General features: G+C 42.2%; 1 protein-coding gene and 1 long non-coding RNA gene across 17 annotated transcripts in view; one reads left to right on the top strand and one right to left on the bottom strand.

The window, feature by feature from the left end:
* LRRFIP1 (LRR binding FLII interacting protein 1) overlaps positions 1 to 18,624 on the top strand; it is a 193,995-nt gene that overhangs the window by 149,190 nt on the left and 26,181 nt on the right. For 11 of the 15 annotated variants that reach the window (XM_075317502.1, XM_075317498.1, XM_075317499.1 and 8 more), the window contains 7 exons: positions 4,089 to 4,160; positions 4,350 to 4,520; positions 7,102 to 7,194; positions 7,471 to 7,563; positions 8,410 to 8,502; positions 11,190 to 11,301; positions 12,132 to 16,918. In XM_075317502.1, the coding sequence (XP_075173617.1) occupies positions 4,089 to 4,160; positions 4,350 to 4,520; positions 7,102 to 7,194; positions 7,471 to 7,563; positions 8,410 to 8,502; positions 11,190 to 11,301; positions 12,132 to 13,573 (2,076 nt within the window). In that variant the 3' untranslated portion in view covers positions 13,574 to 16,918. Of the gene's footprint in view, positions 1 to 4,088; positions 4,161 to 4,349; positions 4,521 to 7,101; positions 7,195 to 7,470; positions 7,564 to 8,409; positions 8,503 to 11,189; positions 11,302 to 12,131; positions 16,919 to 18,624 lie in introns of those variants that run through there. The other 4 variants (XM_075317500.1, XM_075317510.1, XM_075317511.1 and 1 more) reach the window with 3 other exon arrangements.
* Positions 7,073 to 11,766, bottom strand: LOC142245135 (uncharacterized). Of its 2 annotated transcripts, XR_012724732.1 has the most exons (4): positions 11,546 to 11,764; positions 11,043 to 11,457; positions 8,356 to 8,412; positions 7,073 to 7,482 (listed from the first exon to the last, which is right to left on the bottom strand). It is a non-coding gene; the product is annotated as an uncharacterized LOC142245135 (long non-coding RNA). The 2 variants fall into 2 exon arrangements; XR_012724731.1 differs by having other exon boundaries at positions 11,043 to 11,766.

The following is an 18,624-nucleotide window of genomic DNA, read 5'->3' as shown; positions in this document are numbered from 1 at the left end:
ATTCCATCACTGTCCCTGCCTCCTGTGATCACACTCCACAACAACTGCCACCCGCTCCCAGTAAGACACCACTGGATTGTAAGACTGACCCAATTTTTTTTTTTAATAATCTTTTTTTCCTCTGAATTTGGAGTGCATCTTATAATCTGTTGTGTCTTATAAACCTAAAAATACGGTACTTAGTTTGTCCACTACTTTAACGTTGATTGTGTTTCCTCTATATAGGTTATTAATGTCCGATCGGCCAGGGTCCGATAACCGGCACCCCCGCCAATCAGCTGTTCTCTATGCCGGTGGTGGCAGCAGGCAGCCAGAAATGCTCAGTTCCGGAGCTGCTCAGTCTTGTGATGCTGGGCACAGCCCGGTACTGCACATCTGCCACCTATTCAAATAACTAGAAGGTGGATGTGCAGTATCCGGCTACAGCCACTATCAAAAGACAGAGCGGCTCCAGAGCTGAACATTTCCGCTCGCCTGCTGCAAACACCGTTAAAGGCTGGTCAGCGGGGGTGCAGGGTGTTGGACCCCGGCCGATCAGACATTGATGTCCTATTCTAATGTAAAAATAGTGGACAACCTCTTTTAACAGACTCCTAATTACAAAATAAAATATTTTGTACCTTCATCATTTTTAATGGCTGATATTCCCTTTTTAACCCCATAGCGACGGCCTAACGTCTCAAGACGTCAGAAAAACAGGGTACTTACTCTGTTCCGACGCTTTGAGACGTCAGGCCGGAAAAAGCTTTTAGCGCCCCCCAGTGACGGAAAATATCGGGGGACCCTCTGAGACCCTCAAGATTATGAATCGGGGTGTTTTTTTTGGACCCCGATAATGTGATCGCCGGTATACACCGTATACCGCCGGTCACATTAAAAAAAAAAAAAAATGGCACATAATACTGATTTCTTTCTCATCTGACATGATCAAACTTGTCAGATGACAAAGAAATATAAGCCCCTAGTGCCCCCAAAGCCCACGGTACCGGAGAAATCAACCCCCACCGGACATCCAAAATGGCACCGACGCGCGCCGAAAACTGCCGCCGCCGTCGGCTCTGCATTCATTTCCCTCTGATCTGAAATGATGCAACATTTCAGATCGGAGGGAAATGTCCTCCCCCTAAGCCCTCCTCCGGGACACCGGAGATCTCTGGTCCCCCGGAGCCCCATCCGGTTCTCCAGAGCCCTCCCTCCGGAGCATTTAGGATGACGCCGCCGCCGGCTCTGCATTCATTTCCCTCTGATCTGAAATGATGAAACATTTCAGATCGGAGGGAAATGTCCTCCCCCTGACCCCTCCTCCGGTAAACCGGAGATCTCTGGTCCCCCGGAGCCCCATCCGGTTCTCAAGAGCCCGCCCCCCCCCTCTCCTCCGGAGCATGCAAGATGGCGGCACGCACAGTAGCGCGCGGCCGCATTTATCCTCCTCTCATTTCTGTCGCATGTGAAACGTCACATGCGACAGAAAAGTCGTCCCCACGTCCTGCCAGGTCACCCCCCTGTCAGCCCCAGCCCCCGGTCTTCCCCGGTACCTGGCTGCCGCTCCGTCCCCGCGATCACTCCGCCTCCCTCTGAAAAGCGGGAGGCGCATGCGCAGACAGCAGCTGTCAGCTGGCTCCTTGCAAGCAGGGACGCTGAGCTCACTACCGCAACTGCTGTACTGTGGACCGGGGGAGTGTGAGTGCAGTAATCTGCAGCCACACTCCTCACATGGAGGGTCTGCTGTTCCAGAAAATGGGGGATACGTTCTCTCAGCGTGCCCCTCATATTGTGGAATGAGGTTACTGCAGGTCACTCTGCCCTAGGTTGGACCGGGGCAGTGTGAGTGCAGTATTCTCAGATTACTGCACCCACACTGCTCACAGGAAGAGCTTGCTCTTCCAGAAAATGGGGGATACGTTCCCTGAGCGTGCCCCCCATATTCTTGAAGGTCCAGAAACTCCAAAAAGGATTACGGCGGACCGGAATCTTTTTTATTTTCAATAAATTGGTGAAAGAGGGAAAGTTTTGGGGAGTGTTTTTTCAAATACATTTTTTTTGTCGTCTTTATTTTTTTTCTATTACTGACTGGGTTAGTGATGTCGGGTATCTGTTTAGATGCTGTGACATCTCTAACCTCTGGGCTTGCTGCCAGGTGACATTACACATCTAGCATCAACCCCATTTATTACCCCGTTTGCCACCACTCCAGGGCAACGGGATGAGCTGGGGCGAAGCGCCAGAATTGGCGCATCTAATGGATGCGCCAATTCTGGGGCAGCTGCGGCCTGCTATTATTAGGTTGGGAAAGGCCAAATAACTATGGCCCTTCCCACCCTGATAATACCAGGCCACAGCTGTCTGCTTTACCTTGGCTGGTAATCCAATTTGAGGGGGATCCCACTTTTTTTTTTTTTTAATTATTTATAAATAATTATAAAAAAACAGCTTGGGGTGACCTCCAAATTGGATCACCAGCCAAGGTGAAGCTGCCAGCTGTGGTCTATAGGCTGCAACCGTCTGCTTTACCCCAGCTGGCTATCAAAAATAGGGGGGACCCCACGTCATTTTTTAACAAGATCGGAGGGAAATGTCCTCCCCCTAAGCCCTCCTCTGGGACACCGGAGATCTCTGGTCCCCCGGAGCCCCATCCGGTTCTCCAGAGCCCTCCCTCCGGAGCATTTAGGATGACGCCGCCGCCGGCTCTGCATAGTTTCCAAAATGGCATCACTTGTGAGGGGTTTCTTCTGTTTAGGTACCTTAGCGGACCTGTAAATGCAACATGGTGCCCGCAATCTATTTCAGCCAAATTTGCTTTCCAAAATTCAAATATTGCTCCTTCTGTTCCGAGCCCTCCCATTTGTCCAAACAGAGGTTTTTGACCACATGTGGGGTATCGGCGCGTTCATAAGAAAGTGGGTAACAAGTTTTGGGGTCCATTTTGTTGTGTTATTTCTTTTAAAAGTGAATAAATTTGGGTTAGAGCAGCATTTTTAGGTAACATTTAATTTTTGCTTTTTTTCATTCCACATTGCTTTTGTTTATGTGAAGCACCTGAAGAGTTAAAAAACTTCTTGAATGTGATTTTGAGTACTTTGGGGGTGCAGTTTTTAGAATGGTGTCACTTTTGGTTCTTTTCTGTCACCTAGGCCTATCAAAGTCACTTCAAATATGATGTGGTCCCTAAAAAAATGGTTTTGTAAATTTTGATGTAAAAATGAGAAATCGCTGATAAACTTTGAACCCCTCTAACTTCCTAACAAAAAAAATGTTGGTTCCAAAATCGCGCTGTTGTAAAGTAGACAAGTGGGAAATGTTATTTATTAACTATTTTGTGTGACATAACTCTCTGGTTTAACGGTATAAAAATTCAAAAGTTGAAAATTGCTAAATTTTCAAAATTTTTGCCAAAATTAAATTGTTTTCATAAATAAACAAACAAAATATTGTCCTAAATTTGGTACTAACATGAAGTAAATATGTGACGAAAAAACAATCTCAGAATCACTGGGATCGGTTGAAGCTCCAGAGTTATAAACTCATGAAGTGACACTGGTCAGAATTGCAAAATTTGGTCTGGTCATTAAGGTGAAAATTAGCTCCGTCACTAAGGGGTTAAATGGGAATGATTTGTTGTTGTTTTTGCTGCTTTTTTCAGCCATATACTTTATCATCATAATTTCTTGCTAATTATATTTAGTGTAGGTCTGTAGTTTTGTATAAAACTGTAAATGGATTATATTCTTCAGAAATAATATCCCTTTCTCGCTGAAGTCTTTGTAACCACAGCGTGTTTTGTAGGTTAGGAGTATTTGGGTTAGGAATATTTGAGCGTTCTCCTTTTCTCCTGATGTCGCTCAGGATTAGGCAGTGCCTGGACGATGTGGGTCCTCTGTACGGGCTGAGCCCTGTCCCAGCTGTGCACAGCGGTCTTGCCCCCAATCTGCTAATCTTTCTGCCACTGGTTGAGTATCCATATGACGTTGTGTCTAATCCCCTGCAGGAATGCTACATCATACAAGACGTGTGCTTTCTTCTATTTTTTTGTTTCATGCTTTTGTTTTCTCTGCTGCTTTATTCCTATGCATTCTGTGTCCCTCTGTCAGGAGATCAGTGAGTTAAAGGAGCAGATTGAGGATGTAGAAGGCAAATACATGCAAGGGCTGAAGGAGATGAAGGTACTGCGGTGTGTGACACTAATCTCTGCCAGGGCATAGCCGACATATGGTGTGCTGCCACGCAGAATCATTAAACCTTCATCTGATATTGCTGGACTACTAATTTTGTTTTCACTAATAAACAATTTTTTTTATTCTTGATGTTAAATATTTGCTGCTATTTGTATTAATATTTCTATTATATTTCAGGACTCCTTAGCAGAAGTGGAGGAGAAGTACAAACGGTCTATGGTGACAAACGCCCAGCTAGACAATGAGAAAACGTCTTTGCAATATCAAGTGGACACGCTGCGGGAGGTCCTGCTGGAGATGGAGGAAGAAGTGGCCGAATCTAGGCGTCAGTATGAAGAGAAGCAGAAAGTGAGTTATGCAGCCTTATTTAGCATCTCTGGACAGAAAACCCCTGTAATATGGGAGCGGCGGTGACACGGACCAGCAGATCGGGCAACCAAGACAAGTAGCAAACAGGCTGATGGTCCAGCCAGAGATACTAGATGGGCAAGGAAGGGGGCACAGGACCACATGCGGTTAGGCGGTCTTAAAAAAAATAACCAAGTTTGATTTAAAACCAATATTATTATTTATTTCACCTTTATTTTTCTTCACCTTCTTCCAAGAAATGTATTTATTTACCTGTTGACAAAGCTGTACAAGCCAGCTCCCCCCTTTTTTTTTTCTTGCAAATTTTGTTGTAGTTTTGAAGTACACCATTTATTTTACTATATAATGCGCAAAAAAGGGAATTGTTAAAAAAAAAAATACCACAGCAATTCTGCCACTGTTGTTTGTTGGTTTTATGTTTACGATGCTTGCATGGCCGTGAAAAAGACCTGGTATCTTTCTTTTGTGCATTAGTTTGATAACAGTGACACCAAATATAATTTTATTTTTTATATAAAAAAATAGGTAAAAAGGCTTCAGTCACCATATTCTTAGGCTAGTTTCACACTTGTGATGGATGCAACGGATGTGTTGCATATAGTGGCACAACAGATCGTACAAAACAACGGAATCTGCTTTTTTTTTTTCTTTACAGTTTTACCGGCGGCAGACTATTGTGAACGATCAGCTGATCACCTGGCTGCCAGGTGATCAGCTGATAGCTCACAGCAGCTGGCCGCCGGGTGACCAGCTGAACATTCGGCCACCGAGAATGTGTGCGGGGGACGGAGTGCGGGGTGGGTGGAGCCGAGCGGGGCAATGACGCTGAGGACATCAGTGCTGGGGACTGCATGGCTGGAGACAGGTGTGTGTGTCTGTGTGTACATGCGGAGTGGAGTGCGGGAGGTGGCGTAGCCAAGCGGGGAAGTGTCGGCCTCCCTGCACACATAGCCAAGGTAAATATCGGATAACTAAGCAAAGCGCTTTGCTTGTTACCCGATATTTACCTTGGTTACCAGCGTACACCGCTTAGCGCTGGCTCCTTGCACATGTAGCCAGGGTAAATATCAAGTAACTTAGCAAAGCGCTTTGCTTAGTAACCCGATGTGTACCCTGGTTACGTGTGCAGGGAGCCAGAGAGAGCATGCACAGTGAAGGATTCCGCTGGTCAAAAAAACGTTACATGCTGCATTCCTTCCGCCCAGCGGAAGCAACGCAGCGTCGGCCAGCGGAAGCAACGCAGGTCCATCAGTCGCAATCTGTCGTCCATACAAGTCTATGGGAAGCAGCGCAATCCGTTAACGGATTCCACTGTTTTCCAAAACGGCGGATTGCGACTGAAGGAAAGAAACGCAAGTGTGACAGTATCCTTAGAGCTATAGGGTTTTTTTGTTATTTATTTTTATGGGTTTTTTTTTTTGTTTGTTTTTTTTTTGTTTTTCGTTGCTAAAGTTGTATGAGGGTTTGTTGTTTGCAGGACAAGCTTTAGTTTTATTGGTAGCACTTTGGATGGAGGATGTGACCAAAAAGCAGCAAATCTACAATTTTGATCCCTTTTTGTGTAAATATTAGGATCCTATTTTTTTTTTTTCTTTTTGTTTGGACAATTGTAAATACAGGGATGCCAAATTATGTCATTTGTTAGATTTCACTAGCTTTGTTTTGGTATTTGGGGTTTTGGTACTTTATTTATTTTTGCCCATTTTTTTTAATAATATATATATATTATTTATATATATATATATATATATATATATATATATATATATATATATATATATATATATATATATATATATATATATATATATATATATATATATATATATATATATATATATATAAAAATACCAGTACAGTTGCATAAGTGATCAAGAAATCCCCAAGAGGACTTGAAGAAGAAGAATAAAATGTGTGTCTCTCTCTCTATCTAGATAGATAGATAGATAGATATGCGTGCGTGTGTGTATATGTATACATATATATGTATATATATACATGTGTGTATATATATATATATATATATATATATATATATATATATATATATATATATATATATATATATATAAATTTATATATTATAATTTATTTCATTTTTTTAAGTTCCCTTAGGGATTTCTTGATCACTTATGCAAATGCAGTGGTATTCTGTTCTCCTGTTAAGTCTAATCTGTGAGCTGGGGATCTACTCCATCCCCCATACTCTGGACCTGTCTATCCCAACACATCACAGACAAAATCCTAAAGATGTTCTATGTGGGGCAGATGAGCCGGAAGCTGAGGATCACAATACTTGAGCAATGACTGATTGCATCACACACCATTGTATATAACCACATGCAGATTTCGTTAGAATTTCCTAATGCCATTAGTCATTATTTTCGAGTTCTCTCCTTCATTTCTGTTTCCCCATCACAGATTCTTGAATTATATTGTGCACAAATGGTAGAATGTGTTCCTTGTAGTAGCTCTGCAGAGGTTACGTGTTATTATGAGGATAATGGTGCACATTTTTGGGCTTATGTGTGTTTAATGGCACTGTAATTTTTCTTTTCAGGAGTGTGAGCGTCAGAAACACGAGCAGGGTGTCCTCCGTTTTCAACTCGCAGAGATGAAAGAGGCTTTGGAGCAGAGAGAGGCTCTGATGACGGTGAGGAAGGAAGATCTGAACTTATTGGTTACAACAACACAGGATTTATTTGTCTTTTGAGAAAAAATTGTAATGTAGAGTTACAGAATAAGATGGCTGTCAGTGATTGCCAGCCGAAAATGGTAAACCGCCCTACATGCATCAAGTGTGTTAGCCTCTTTGCCTCTTTGCTCTGTTGCTGATCTGGTTTTTCTGTCTTGCCATTCCTTCCTTTTTGCTTTTTTTTGAACTTTCTTTTTTCTTTCTTTCTCGCTGCTTTCCTTCGCCAACCATTAGGAAATTCGCCAACTGCAACAGAAACAAGAAATCGGTGACCGTGAGATCTGTGACCTCAAAGAAACCATAGAGTGGAAGGATAAAAAAATAGGGGTATGAGCCTTTTGTTAAGGGTGCCTGTGAGCTTTCACGAGCCGAGCAGCCGCCACAAGAATAGGGAATTTACTGGAAGGTGAAGGCGTTTGCAAAATGAGCAAGAATCTAGACTGCGTGTGAACACCACACTGGCATAGTATGGCGCCATGCAAAGAGATGTATATTTTATGCCAAAAACTGGATGTGACACATTTTTATGTGGGGGGGACATTTTTTTTTTTATATATATATAAAAACTGAGCATTCCAATATCTACGCTGCAATGCCCTGCACATAAAGAGACATGGCTATATAATATTTGGCCGAGCATTTGTGTGTAAGCGGAAGTCGGGGAGAGATCGGCCAAGATTTATCTCATGTATATGGCCAGTTTGGATAGCTTGTGGTGAATCGCTATTTCTTCCAACTTCTTCATGCACAAGGACACTCATTTACGTGTTCCCTATGGGGAGAGCAGAGTAATCTGTGGCCAGGCAGATCTAGCAGTGGTTTATCCAGCGTGGGAACAAATGGATCGGGCATGTGAATTAAAACGGCACAACCCTTCCCTCCCTAATATCATCTGACAGACAATTGGGGAGTGTGGGGCCTCAGACACATCATAGGGGGCGGATTCGGCTAAAACCGCCATGTTGGCTTTGATGTGTATGTGCGCCTTAAGATTTCAATTAACAAGATTAATTTAAAGCCCAGGTGTGCATAATATTATTAAATATGTGATACTTTTATCTCTAAACCCTGCATACTAAAACTGTTTCCATGCAATTTTTCCACTAATGTGCGTTTTACCTTTTTTAATATCATCCTGCGTTTTTTCTTTCTTTCTTAACCCTGGAAGTGCAGGCGCTGGAGAGACAAAAAGAGTTTTTTGATCCAGTTCGGACTGAACGTGATGCCCTTCGGGACGAGGTGACCCAACTAAAGGATGCATTAAAGGTACAATGGATGCACTTTTACCCTGTTTTATTGTGTGTAGCATTGTGAAGTCAATCCATAAGGTATAATTAGCACCATCTGTATTGGAGGGCTGTAAGAAGGTCTGCTGTCAGGGGGAGTCTATTGATGTCGGACATCTGCCTTTCAGTCTATTGCAGTAGCACGCAGCTCCAATATTGTGGTGGTTGGAGGTTTTAGTAGAATATTAATATTGCCACCAGAAGATGCAATGTAAAGAATGGACAGACTTGTAGCTTAGCGGACTATACAACATATGAAGCATCTTGGGCTGTGTTCACACGTTGTTTTTTTTTCAATAGGCAAAATCTACTCTCTTGGCTGTAAAAAAAACTCCCTACAAAAAGCATTTTTTGCTGCGCTATTTTGGTTCAGATTATTTGTGTCATTTGTCTACAACACGTTTAAGAAAGCTAGTTTTATTCACGAAAAACTCAGCAAAAATACATGATTGTGTTTTTTTGCAGCGTTTTTCCACTTCCTCGTTTCTTTCTATGGGTGAAAAAAGCTGAAAGAGTTGACATACTGCAGTTTTCAAAAACGCAACCGTTTGCCAATTCATTCAGGAAAAAAAAAAGCAATTGTGTGCATGAGATTTCTGGAGTATCATAGCTTTTGCTGGTACTGGTAGAGTACATGCCTACAATGAGTTTGACTTACTTTTTTGATGCTGCGTATTTTTGCTGTGTCAACAATGCTGCGTTCTACAGTACAAGCACAGTGGATGGGATTAATAAAAATCTCCTGCCCACTGTGCTTCTTTTTTACGCTGTGTAAATTCACCTGCAGAACATTTTTCAATCTGCAGCACGTCAATTTCTCTTGCGGGTACGCGGAGCTTTCTGTGCGGAATTTCCCCAAAGAATTCTATTCGATGTAGAAATTCCACAGGTAGAAAACGCCTATACGTTCTTAGTGCGTTTCCACAGGGGAAATGGATCAAAGACGCATGTAATCCACACATAAGAATGTCAATACCAACAAGTTTCAAAAACAAAGCACCTTAATTCAAAGCATGACTCACCAGACAGACAAAATAAAGCAACGTTAAAAAAGCGGAAAAAAAAACCCGCACACAAAAACACAATAAAAATAAAGAATACGCAAGTAACTAAGGTGCAAAAATTCTGCAGCATCAAAAAGTCCAACATTGATCGTGGCAACTTAAGGCCCCGTTACACGCAACGACGTATCTAACGATATATCACCGGGGTCACGGATTCCGTGACGCACATCTGGCATCGGTAGCGACGTCGTTGCGTGTGACAGCAAGGAACGACCGTTAACGATGGCAAATACTCACCTTATCGTCCATCGTTGACACGTCGATCCTTTTTAAAAAATCGTTGATTGTAGAGGACGGAGGTTGTTTGTCGTTCCCGAGGCAGCACACATCGCTATGTGTGACACCTCGGGAACGATGAACTGCAGCTTACCTGCGGCAGCCGGCATTGAGGAAGGAAGGAGGTGGGCGGGATGTTACGTCCCGCTCGTCTCTGCCCCTCCGCTTCTATTGGGCGGCTGCTTTGTGACGCCGCACGAACTGCCCCCTTCGGAGGCGGTTCGCCGGCAACAGCGACGTTGCTAGGCAGGTAAGTCCGTGTAACGGCTATTAACGATTTTGTGCGCCACGGGCAGCGATTTGCCCGTGACGTACAAACGACGGGGGCGGGTGCTTTCACCAGTGACATTGCTACGTGTAACACCCCCTTGAACCTCAACAGTAGCAAACAACTGCTGCAAACGTGGCACATCACATGAAACGTTACCGATCAGTAGTCATTTGAATGCCCACTTACGAAGGCTGACCAAAGTAAATGATGCGCACTGAGCGATGTATATGAGATCACTCAGTGCACACAGTCTGCCATAGTTCTTGACAGTTTGAGTCCTGTTTACGGTGCACGATGCATCGCTGAGAATGACTATCTTTTATGCTGCATAAAACATAATTTCACCCAATAAACAAGCATTTTGATTACCGGCCTATTTACATAGCAAGTGGTGAAATTATTGTTTTTGAACAACGCTCATTCACGATTATCTTGCAGTGCAAATGCCCCTTTTCGTATAAGAACTTTGCAAATTAACCACATTGTACCATTGTCTACGCTGCAGCAAATATATTTCCAAACTGCAATTTTTTGCATTTGAAGCACAGCCACAAAAGCCTGCATAGGAATGATCATGGGGATTTGCAATAATTTAGATTCTATGTGTCATCTAGTCACATTGCTGTAAAAAAATGGCTATGGGAGGAAAATGCTGAAATTGTAGATAAGAGACAAGTTGACCTTTTACCAAGACATGTCTTGTGCTGTCATACTTCAGGCACCCACAGCTTTTGTCATCTATTGTTGGAAGCCACAGATTACACTATTTTGTCCGTTTTGGAGATTTAAATTGACACAAAGTAAAAAAGGCAAAATTAATAGATAAAAAAATGGGGATAAAATGTCATATTATACAAATAAATGTTATTGCTGATTACAGTGACATGTTTATTTAAATGAGGCAAGTACCTTTTTTCCTTTAACCGTAGCTTTCAAAATTGTTTGCAGTTTGTTCATTTCTCTCCGCTATTGGAAAGGCTTTCTTACTAATCATATCCAGCACATGATTTGCCATTTTTTCAGCAGCTGACCTATAGGTATTTCTGTTGTATTTAGAAACACGGCATTGTGCTGGACTCTGACGGTACTCTGAATGGCGACACTTCCATCGAAAACCACGTAAATTCTGACGGTCCGCCGGATCCTCCTGTCCGGGCCGTGTCAATGGGTAAGTGATAGGGTGAGCTTTTCTCTCTCTTTCTCAGCCTCTCCGGCAGCACACTCTCGGAGCCTTTTCGCTTTCCTCTAACCCTGCATGCTGGGCTTTGTATAACTTCTGCAGCCTGTTGCCTTGTAAGGCTATTCTTCATTCAAAACAGACTCCCTGTTCCAAAGTAAAAGTAGACGGCTGTATAAAGGCAAGCTAGGCTATAAAACAAGTATCAGATGTAGACTGCAGTCGTTGTTCCCACCTGGATGGAGCTACATATATCTGGTAATTATTAGTTATCCGTGGTTTGTAATCATTCCCGTACTGTACATGCGTCTGATGAGGAACGGGCTATCTGAATGTTTTAATCTTTGGCACTAGCTGTAGAAGACCTCACCCTGGCTGCCTTCTTCTTTTTTGGAAATGATCAAAGTGCCTTAAATACTAAAAAGGAAATATGTTTTTCTAATCCGAATCAACATTTTTTTTTTAATCTAGGAGGCAGAAGATCACAGTATTTATTTTTCATAATTTTTTTTCCTGATGTATAAAGTTTACTGTCATTTTGACTATTTCGCAGCAAGCTGAACCCTTCCAGAGTAGACTGAAGGATCTCTTTTTTCAGAATGTAAAAAAAAAAAATCTGCTTTGCTGTATGTTTCTTCTCTTCATCAACCATCCGGGCTTCGAACGGTGGGTTCTTTATCTCTGCACTATCCAACCTGTTGCTTTTCTACCTACTCTTGAGCAGAAAACATTCATTCCCTGTCTTTTTCTGACCTCTGCTGGGGGATGTGGCTTTTGAAAAGTCAGAGGATGCTTCATTCTTTTGTCCGTGGTTTTTGTAGGAAAAACAGAAGAAACAATGGAAGAAAAGGCGACCACCTCAGTGGTGGGTGAAGGTCAACCTTCTCAGACAGAGCAAGATAGAGAAGAAGTTGCACAAGATGCTCAGAAAGAAATTCAGTTGCACACAGAGGGTGGAGAAGTAATATGTGAGAGCAATGAGAAGGAAAATGGCAATTCCATGGTGGAGATGGAACCTGTTGATGTCGGTAGCCACAAATCTGAAACCCATGTGGATGAGCAAAAGGGAGAGATTTCTTATGATATAAGAGAAGATCTGCAGAAAATGTCACTGACTGAAGTTTTGGAGAACTTATCAGAGGTAGATGGTGACACAACATCAAAGCAGAGTGATATAAGCCCATCAGGAAGTGATGTCTTCCAGGATGCTATTGATTATGTCGATGAACCTCCCAGTACAATGAGTGCATTTTCTGAAGATGACGCAGGTTGTTTGAGTGAATGTGAAAGAGAGGAACCAAAAACCAGCCAAGAGGAGTACATCCCAGAAGCTGATGATCAGTTCACCATGGATGGAGAAACTGAAACTACAGACGAACCTAATGTCACTATCTGTAAGAATGAGAGCTCGGAGAGTAAACCGGACACTAATAAAGAAAACGCCAATCTCGAAGACCTTGGTACAGAGTTGTCAGAAACAATAACTAGCGATAAAAATGTAGATCTAGAACAAGAAGTAATTGTGGAAGAGAAGATCGAACCTCCGCTTTCTCCTTTGGAAGAATCAGGGTCACAAACTATTGTGGATCAAAACAAAAAGGATGAAACATTGTCTGTTGCTGAGAAGAGTGAAGTTATTGATGATGGTGAGATTATCTCTGCCGTTGACCAACCATCACAAGACACTCTGTTATCTTCTACCAATGTAGCTGCACAGGTGGTAAGCGATAATGACAACAAAACATTGGACGTTTCAGAGTCTCACATTGTTAGCAAAAGGAATAGTGTAACGGAGGAAGAGTCTATAGTTGACTCTGTCATCCCAGAGGACAGTGGTGATCAAAGCGTGCATAAACCTATCCCAGAGGAAGAGAGTCAAGATGTATCCTTGGAAAGGGAAGATCATAAGGTAGTAGACCAAAGAGAAGATTTATTGCCTCCTGACGTAGATTGTGACAACATCCAGAATGCAGATGAAACTCTGTCAAGCACAGCTGAAAGCCCAAAGGAAATAGTGCCACCTGAGGTTTTCAGTAGTGAAGGAGAATCCACACAAGAGGGTGAAGAAACAGAGGAGGAGGATGATAAAGATAATGATACCATGCGAAGTGAAAAGTACACCGGAGAGAGTGAAATACCCTGTGCATCATTAGGATCGTCAGTAGACAGACAATCTCTTGAAGATATTCGGATGGAAGATGGCTCGGATATGAGCCCAAGGAGAGGAAAGGGCAAAAATAAAGAAGACTGTGTTGTTTCCTGATGACGTGATCTGTTGTTCCATAGATATATATATATATGTGGCACTGCTGAATGTTATGGAAAGTTTTTATGCTTTTGCACTAGTACTACTCTCAATTGCTTCCAAAGAGGCTGTATATCTTGTTACTAAAATACAGGCTGGAGGTGTTCTGCTCTGTATAGTTTTCTGGTTCTCCTTGTAGGCTCCTGTTTTTGAAGTTGTATTTTGCGGGGTTAATTTTAAGAATATAGATTATAGCAAAAAAGGCTTTTTTTTCCCCACATATTTTAACTCGGGCCTCACCATTGTTGAAGTCCATGCCAATATGGAAAATATATCTGTACTATATCTTACATTTTTTTTATTCTGTATCCAGTATATCATGGAAATGAGCTTAATTGGAGTGAGGCCGGCCTCACCGTCTCAAACTACTGCTCTAGAGGTGAAAGTTGCCCAAGGGGGATTTTTATTAAATGTTGCTAATAGCCATATATCCTATGTAGACGAGTATAACTAGAACTGCCTGTATTTGGTTGCCTTTGCCCTTCCTCTCCTACCAGTGATGGGACATATGGACGTCTAGTTTTGTGTTCTGAAATAGTTCCATGTGCTCCATTAGAGACACAATTCTGGGTGAAAAAGTCACAACTTTTATAATCTAATTTATTTACATATCTATGATTCTTGCACTGTTCTTCTAAATATCTTTTTTTGTTCTTGAACCTTTTTAGATGTTCCTAATCATCAAGTAAATTGCAGGAAAAAAAAAATGTTATAGCTTTTATAGATGCCACATATAGTTTTATAACAGAAAATGTTATTTATTTCTCTTGTCACTGGAGTTGCGTGATTTGAGCTCACATTCCATGTAAAGCCTAGCACAAATGCTCAAGAAAGTAAGATGGACAGAAAAACGTTCCTTTTCGTATGTGTACGTTGTAGATGTATACACAGTTGTAATGTTGGTGCGATTAAATTGAAGAACAGCAATTCTGTTGTGCAGCATTATGAACTGATCTAAAGTGGAACTTCAACTGCATGGTTTAAAGAAATTATACAGAATGTGTCGTCTTATCTTTTAATATGGAGTTTCACTTATCGGGAACCTGTCACCAGGATTTTCCCCTATGGCCCTGTGCCCACGGGAGCTTGCTTCTATGGATTTTGCCGCGGAAAACCTGCGGCTTTATCTGGATTTTCCAGATAAATCCGCAAGTTTCAGCATGTACAGACAGTCCCCATGTTATCCTATGGGACATGGGGAGTGCTGTGTCCACGTTGCGGAATGTGCGGTTGCGGAATATACTGCGGATATCCCACAGCCGCACATAACTGCATGTCAATTATTCCTGCAGCATTACCTGCGGAAATCCCCTGCCTTGGTCCCATACTTACCTGCCTTGATAGCAGACACCCGGTCACTTTCCCTCGATGCACAGGAGCAGGAAGGAGGAGGTGGGCGGGGCCTGCACGAGCTCCAGTCATGTGACAGCCGGAGCTAGTTCAGGCCCGCCCACCTTCTCCTTCATAGTGTAAACACGGCCGGAGACGGAGATAAGTGCTGCGTGATGGAGGTATGAACGCACCGATCACTCAGCACTTGTTCTGCATTGAGGATGCAGTGCCGGAGCCATGGTACTGTATCCTCAATGCAGAATGCCCGAACCATATCCGCAGGACATTCCGCAAATAAACCGCAGCATGGAAACAGACAAACGTTGTGCTGCGGATTTCTGGGAGATCCTGCGGAATGTCCTGCGGATATAACCACAGGACACTTTCCCCCGTGGGCACATAGCCTATAAGCTGCGGTTACCAGGAGTAAGCTCTTGTATTCTAGAATACTGTATATAAGAGCCCAGGCCTATCTGTATAATGTAAAAAAACACCTGTATTACACTCACCTGCAGGGCAACCGGGCGATGGCAGTCGCTGGTCTCGGTCCAGCACTTTTCATCTTCCTTCCATCGCCATCCTTCTTCCAGCTCCGTGTGGATGATGCATCCTACGTCATCCACACAGAGGCCTCCATTATGCTCCTGCGCAAGTGCACATTGATCTGCCCAAAGTATTGCAGTGCGCATGCGCCAACATTCTTTGACTTTCCCTGCATCTGTGCATTACAGTACTTCGCTGCCCTCAGCAGGGCAGATCAAAGAGCGCCTACACAGGAGTGTAATGGAGGCCTCTGTGGGGATGACATAGGACACGTCACCCACACGGGGCTGGGAAGGAGGACGGCGACTGCATAAAAAAGAGAAGACACAGGACTGAGCAGCGACGCCCATCAGACCCGACCGCCCCACAGTTGAGTATAATAAAATATCTATTATGTTATACAGAGCGACCTTGGCTCTTATATACAGTATTCTAGGTTACAGTATATAAGACCTCACTGGAGGAGGCCACGGCTTATAAGGGAAAAACCTGGTGACAGGTGGTTCACTTTAAACCATGAGGAGTTGAATACCAGCCACTTCACCTATTACACACCTCTACCTTGTCATAGATCATTATAGCAATTTAAACCTGAATGCAACAACATATAATCCTAAAATTGAGTAGCAATCACACAGTCGGCGGAGACGTAGAGCTTGTTTGATCCCTTTATATGATAATTCAAGCAAAATTACCCAATCTTGTAGACTTTTACAAAACAATTTAAGGGATTACGGCTCCAAATATTAATAGAGGCGAGTGCAACTACTCATTACCTGAAATGTATACAGATGAATGGAAATTATTTGAACTCCAAAATGCTAGAAGCAGAAAGGTTTTTTATTTTTTTGTAAAAGGTTTGTGTATACACCTTTCATAAACCTCACCTTCTACATATCAGGTGTTTGCCTGGTCAGATCCAAGAGGAATATACTACCTTAATTGTTTTCTGCCATTGAATCGCTGGTTCTGCGGTGCTGCATTGCCATCATGTGGCAGATCGCGGACACTGGATTATCTAGATAACATGAAGTCTTGCTTTGTAGGTTATGATCTTATGAAATGTATGCGACAAATCTGTTGTTCTTCAATGCTGTCACTAGAACCACATATCACACCTTTATGATGAATAATTAAAAGAAATTCTAGTAGTCCTGCTGTACAAATCTACAGGCCACTTTCTGTGTGTTTGCTACTTGATGTGTACGGAGACTTGGGCTGTATCATTTTTCTACTTAAACACATTCGCATCTTGACAGCTTTGCTTTCAGATACACAACAGGTATAAATACGGAAATACTGTCTATTATCAATTCACATTTCCTGCTGAAACTAATAAATGGATAATATCCAAAGGTAATGTGGAAGGAAGAAGGTTTTAAAATAATTGAAACTGTAATTATGGAAATAAACTTAGTTCTATAAAAACAAATTGTATCCTGATTTATTTACAACTAAAAGTTGTGTTTTTTCTGAAATGGGATTCACCTTTTCAAAAATTATAAGGATTAGCATTTAAAAAAAAAGTTATCTTGGAAAGGCTTTCTAATAAATAGATTTAAAGCACCACTCCAGTGTTTTTAATTATTGCACCACTTTAGTGCTGCTTTAAATCTAAGTCCCCTGCTCCGTCTTATACTCATCTGACACCGTTTTTATTTTTTTCTGGTCAGTCTCTTATGATTTGTGACTTGCCAGCAGCTCCAGTACCGTATTTCACGGAGCACGCCAGAGGTCACAACTCAATACAAGTCTATGGGAGCATCATTCTGGCTCTCATACACTTGCATTGAAATGTTGTCAGGTAACTTTTGACTTCCAGCCAGTCAGAAGTTACGGGCACAAGATGGTGCCGTGGGACTGGAACGGTGCTAAAAAAAAAAACAGTGAAGCTGACGGAAAGTGAGTATAATACCAGGGGCAGGGAACTTAGATTTTAAAGCACTACTCCAGCACTAAAAAAAACACTGGAGTGGCGCTTTAACACATAGTTATGGCCGAAATTGTTGGAACCCTTGAGTTTGAAATAATGAAGTAATTCTCCTAGAATATTATTTCAACTTATTTTAATTACACGATTTGTTATCCATATGGTTTATTTTCTTAGTGTTTTATTGGGACAACACAGAAAAAACAGAGGCAAAAAGGCAAATTGGATATAACTTCACACACAAACTGAAAATGGGTTGGACAAAATTGTTGGCAGCCTCAACTTATTTGGTTGCACGCCCTTTAGAATAAATAACTGCAATCAATCGCTTCCTATAACCATCATCAAGCTTCTTACACCTCTCAACTGGAATTTTGGACACTTCTTTAACAAACGGCTTCAGGTCTCTCATATTTGAAGGCACATTCTCCCAACAGCATTTTTAAGATCGCTCCTCATGTGTTCAATGGGATTTAGATCTGCACTCATTGCTGCCATTTCAGAACTCTCTGGCGCTTTGTTTACATCTATTTCTGGGGGCTTATTGAAGTATGTTTGGATCATTGTCCTGATTATAGACCCAGCTTTCTGCACTAAGCACTACACTGTGGCCCAAAATCCTTTGAAAATCTTCATATTTCACACAGTCATTTTGGCAAACTGCAGTTTAACTTTTTTATGTACCTGTCAGCAGTGGGGTCCTCCTGGGTCTCCTTCCATAGCGTTTCATTTTATTCAAATGTGGACGAATAGTGTGCGCTGTCACTGATGCACCCTGAGCCTGCAGAACAGCTTGAATTTCTTTGGAACTTGATTGGGGCTGTTTCTCCACCATCCTGTGTTGCAACCTTTTTTTTTTTTCTCTGCCATTCACATCCTGGGAGATTAGCTACAGTCTCTTGGATTGTAAACTTCTTAATTGTGTTGCGCACCGTGGACAAAGGAACATCAAGATCTCTACTTGTATGAAATTATAACCTTGATATTGTTGATATTTGTTTTAGCAATTTGGATTCTCAAGTCATCAGACAGTTCTCTTTTTTCTATTCTCCATGCTTAGTGTGGCATACAATGACACACAATGGAAAGATTGAGTTAGGACAGATGAGTTTGAATGAGCATTGCATGCTTGACACAAAGTTGTTTACCCACACTTTTGGAAAGGTGCCAACAATTTTGTCCAGCCGATTTTTGGGGTTTTGTG

The sequence above is a fragment of the Anomaloglossus baeobatrachus genome, chromosome 7 (assembly GCF_048569485.1).
Source record: "Anomaloglossus baeobatrachus isolate aAnoBae1 chromosome 7, aAnoBae1.hap1, whole genome shotgun sequence".
In the NCBI taxonomy this organism is placed as follows: domain Eukaryota; kingdom Metazoa; phylum Chordata; class Amphibia; order Anura; family Aromobatidae; genus Anomaloglossus; species Anomaloglossus baeobatrachus.
The sequence above is the reverse complement of the archived record's forward strand: the minus strand, read 5'-3'. Positions and strand labels throughout refer to the sequence as shown.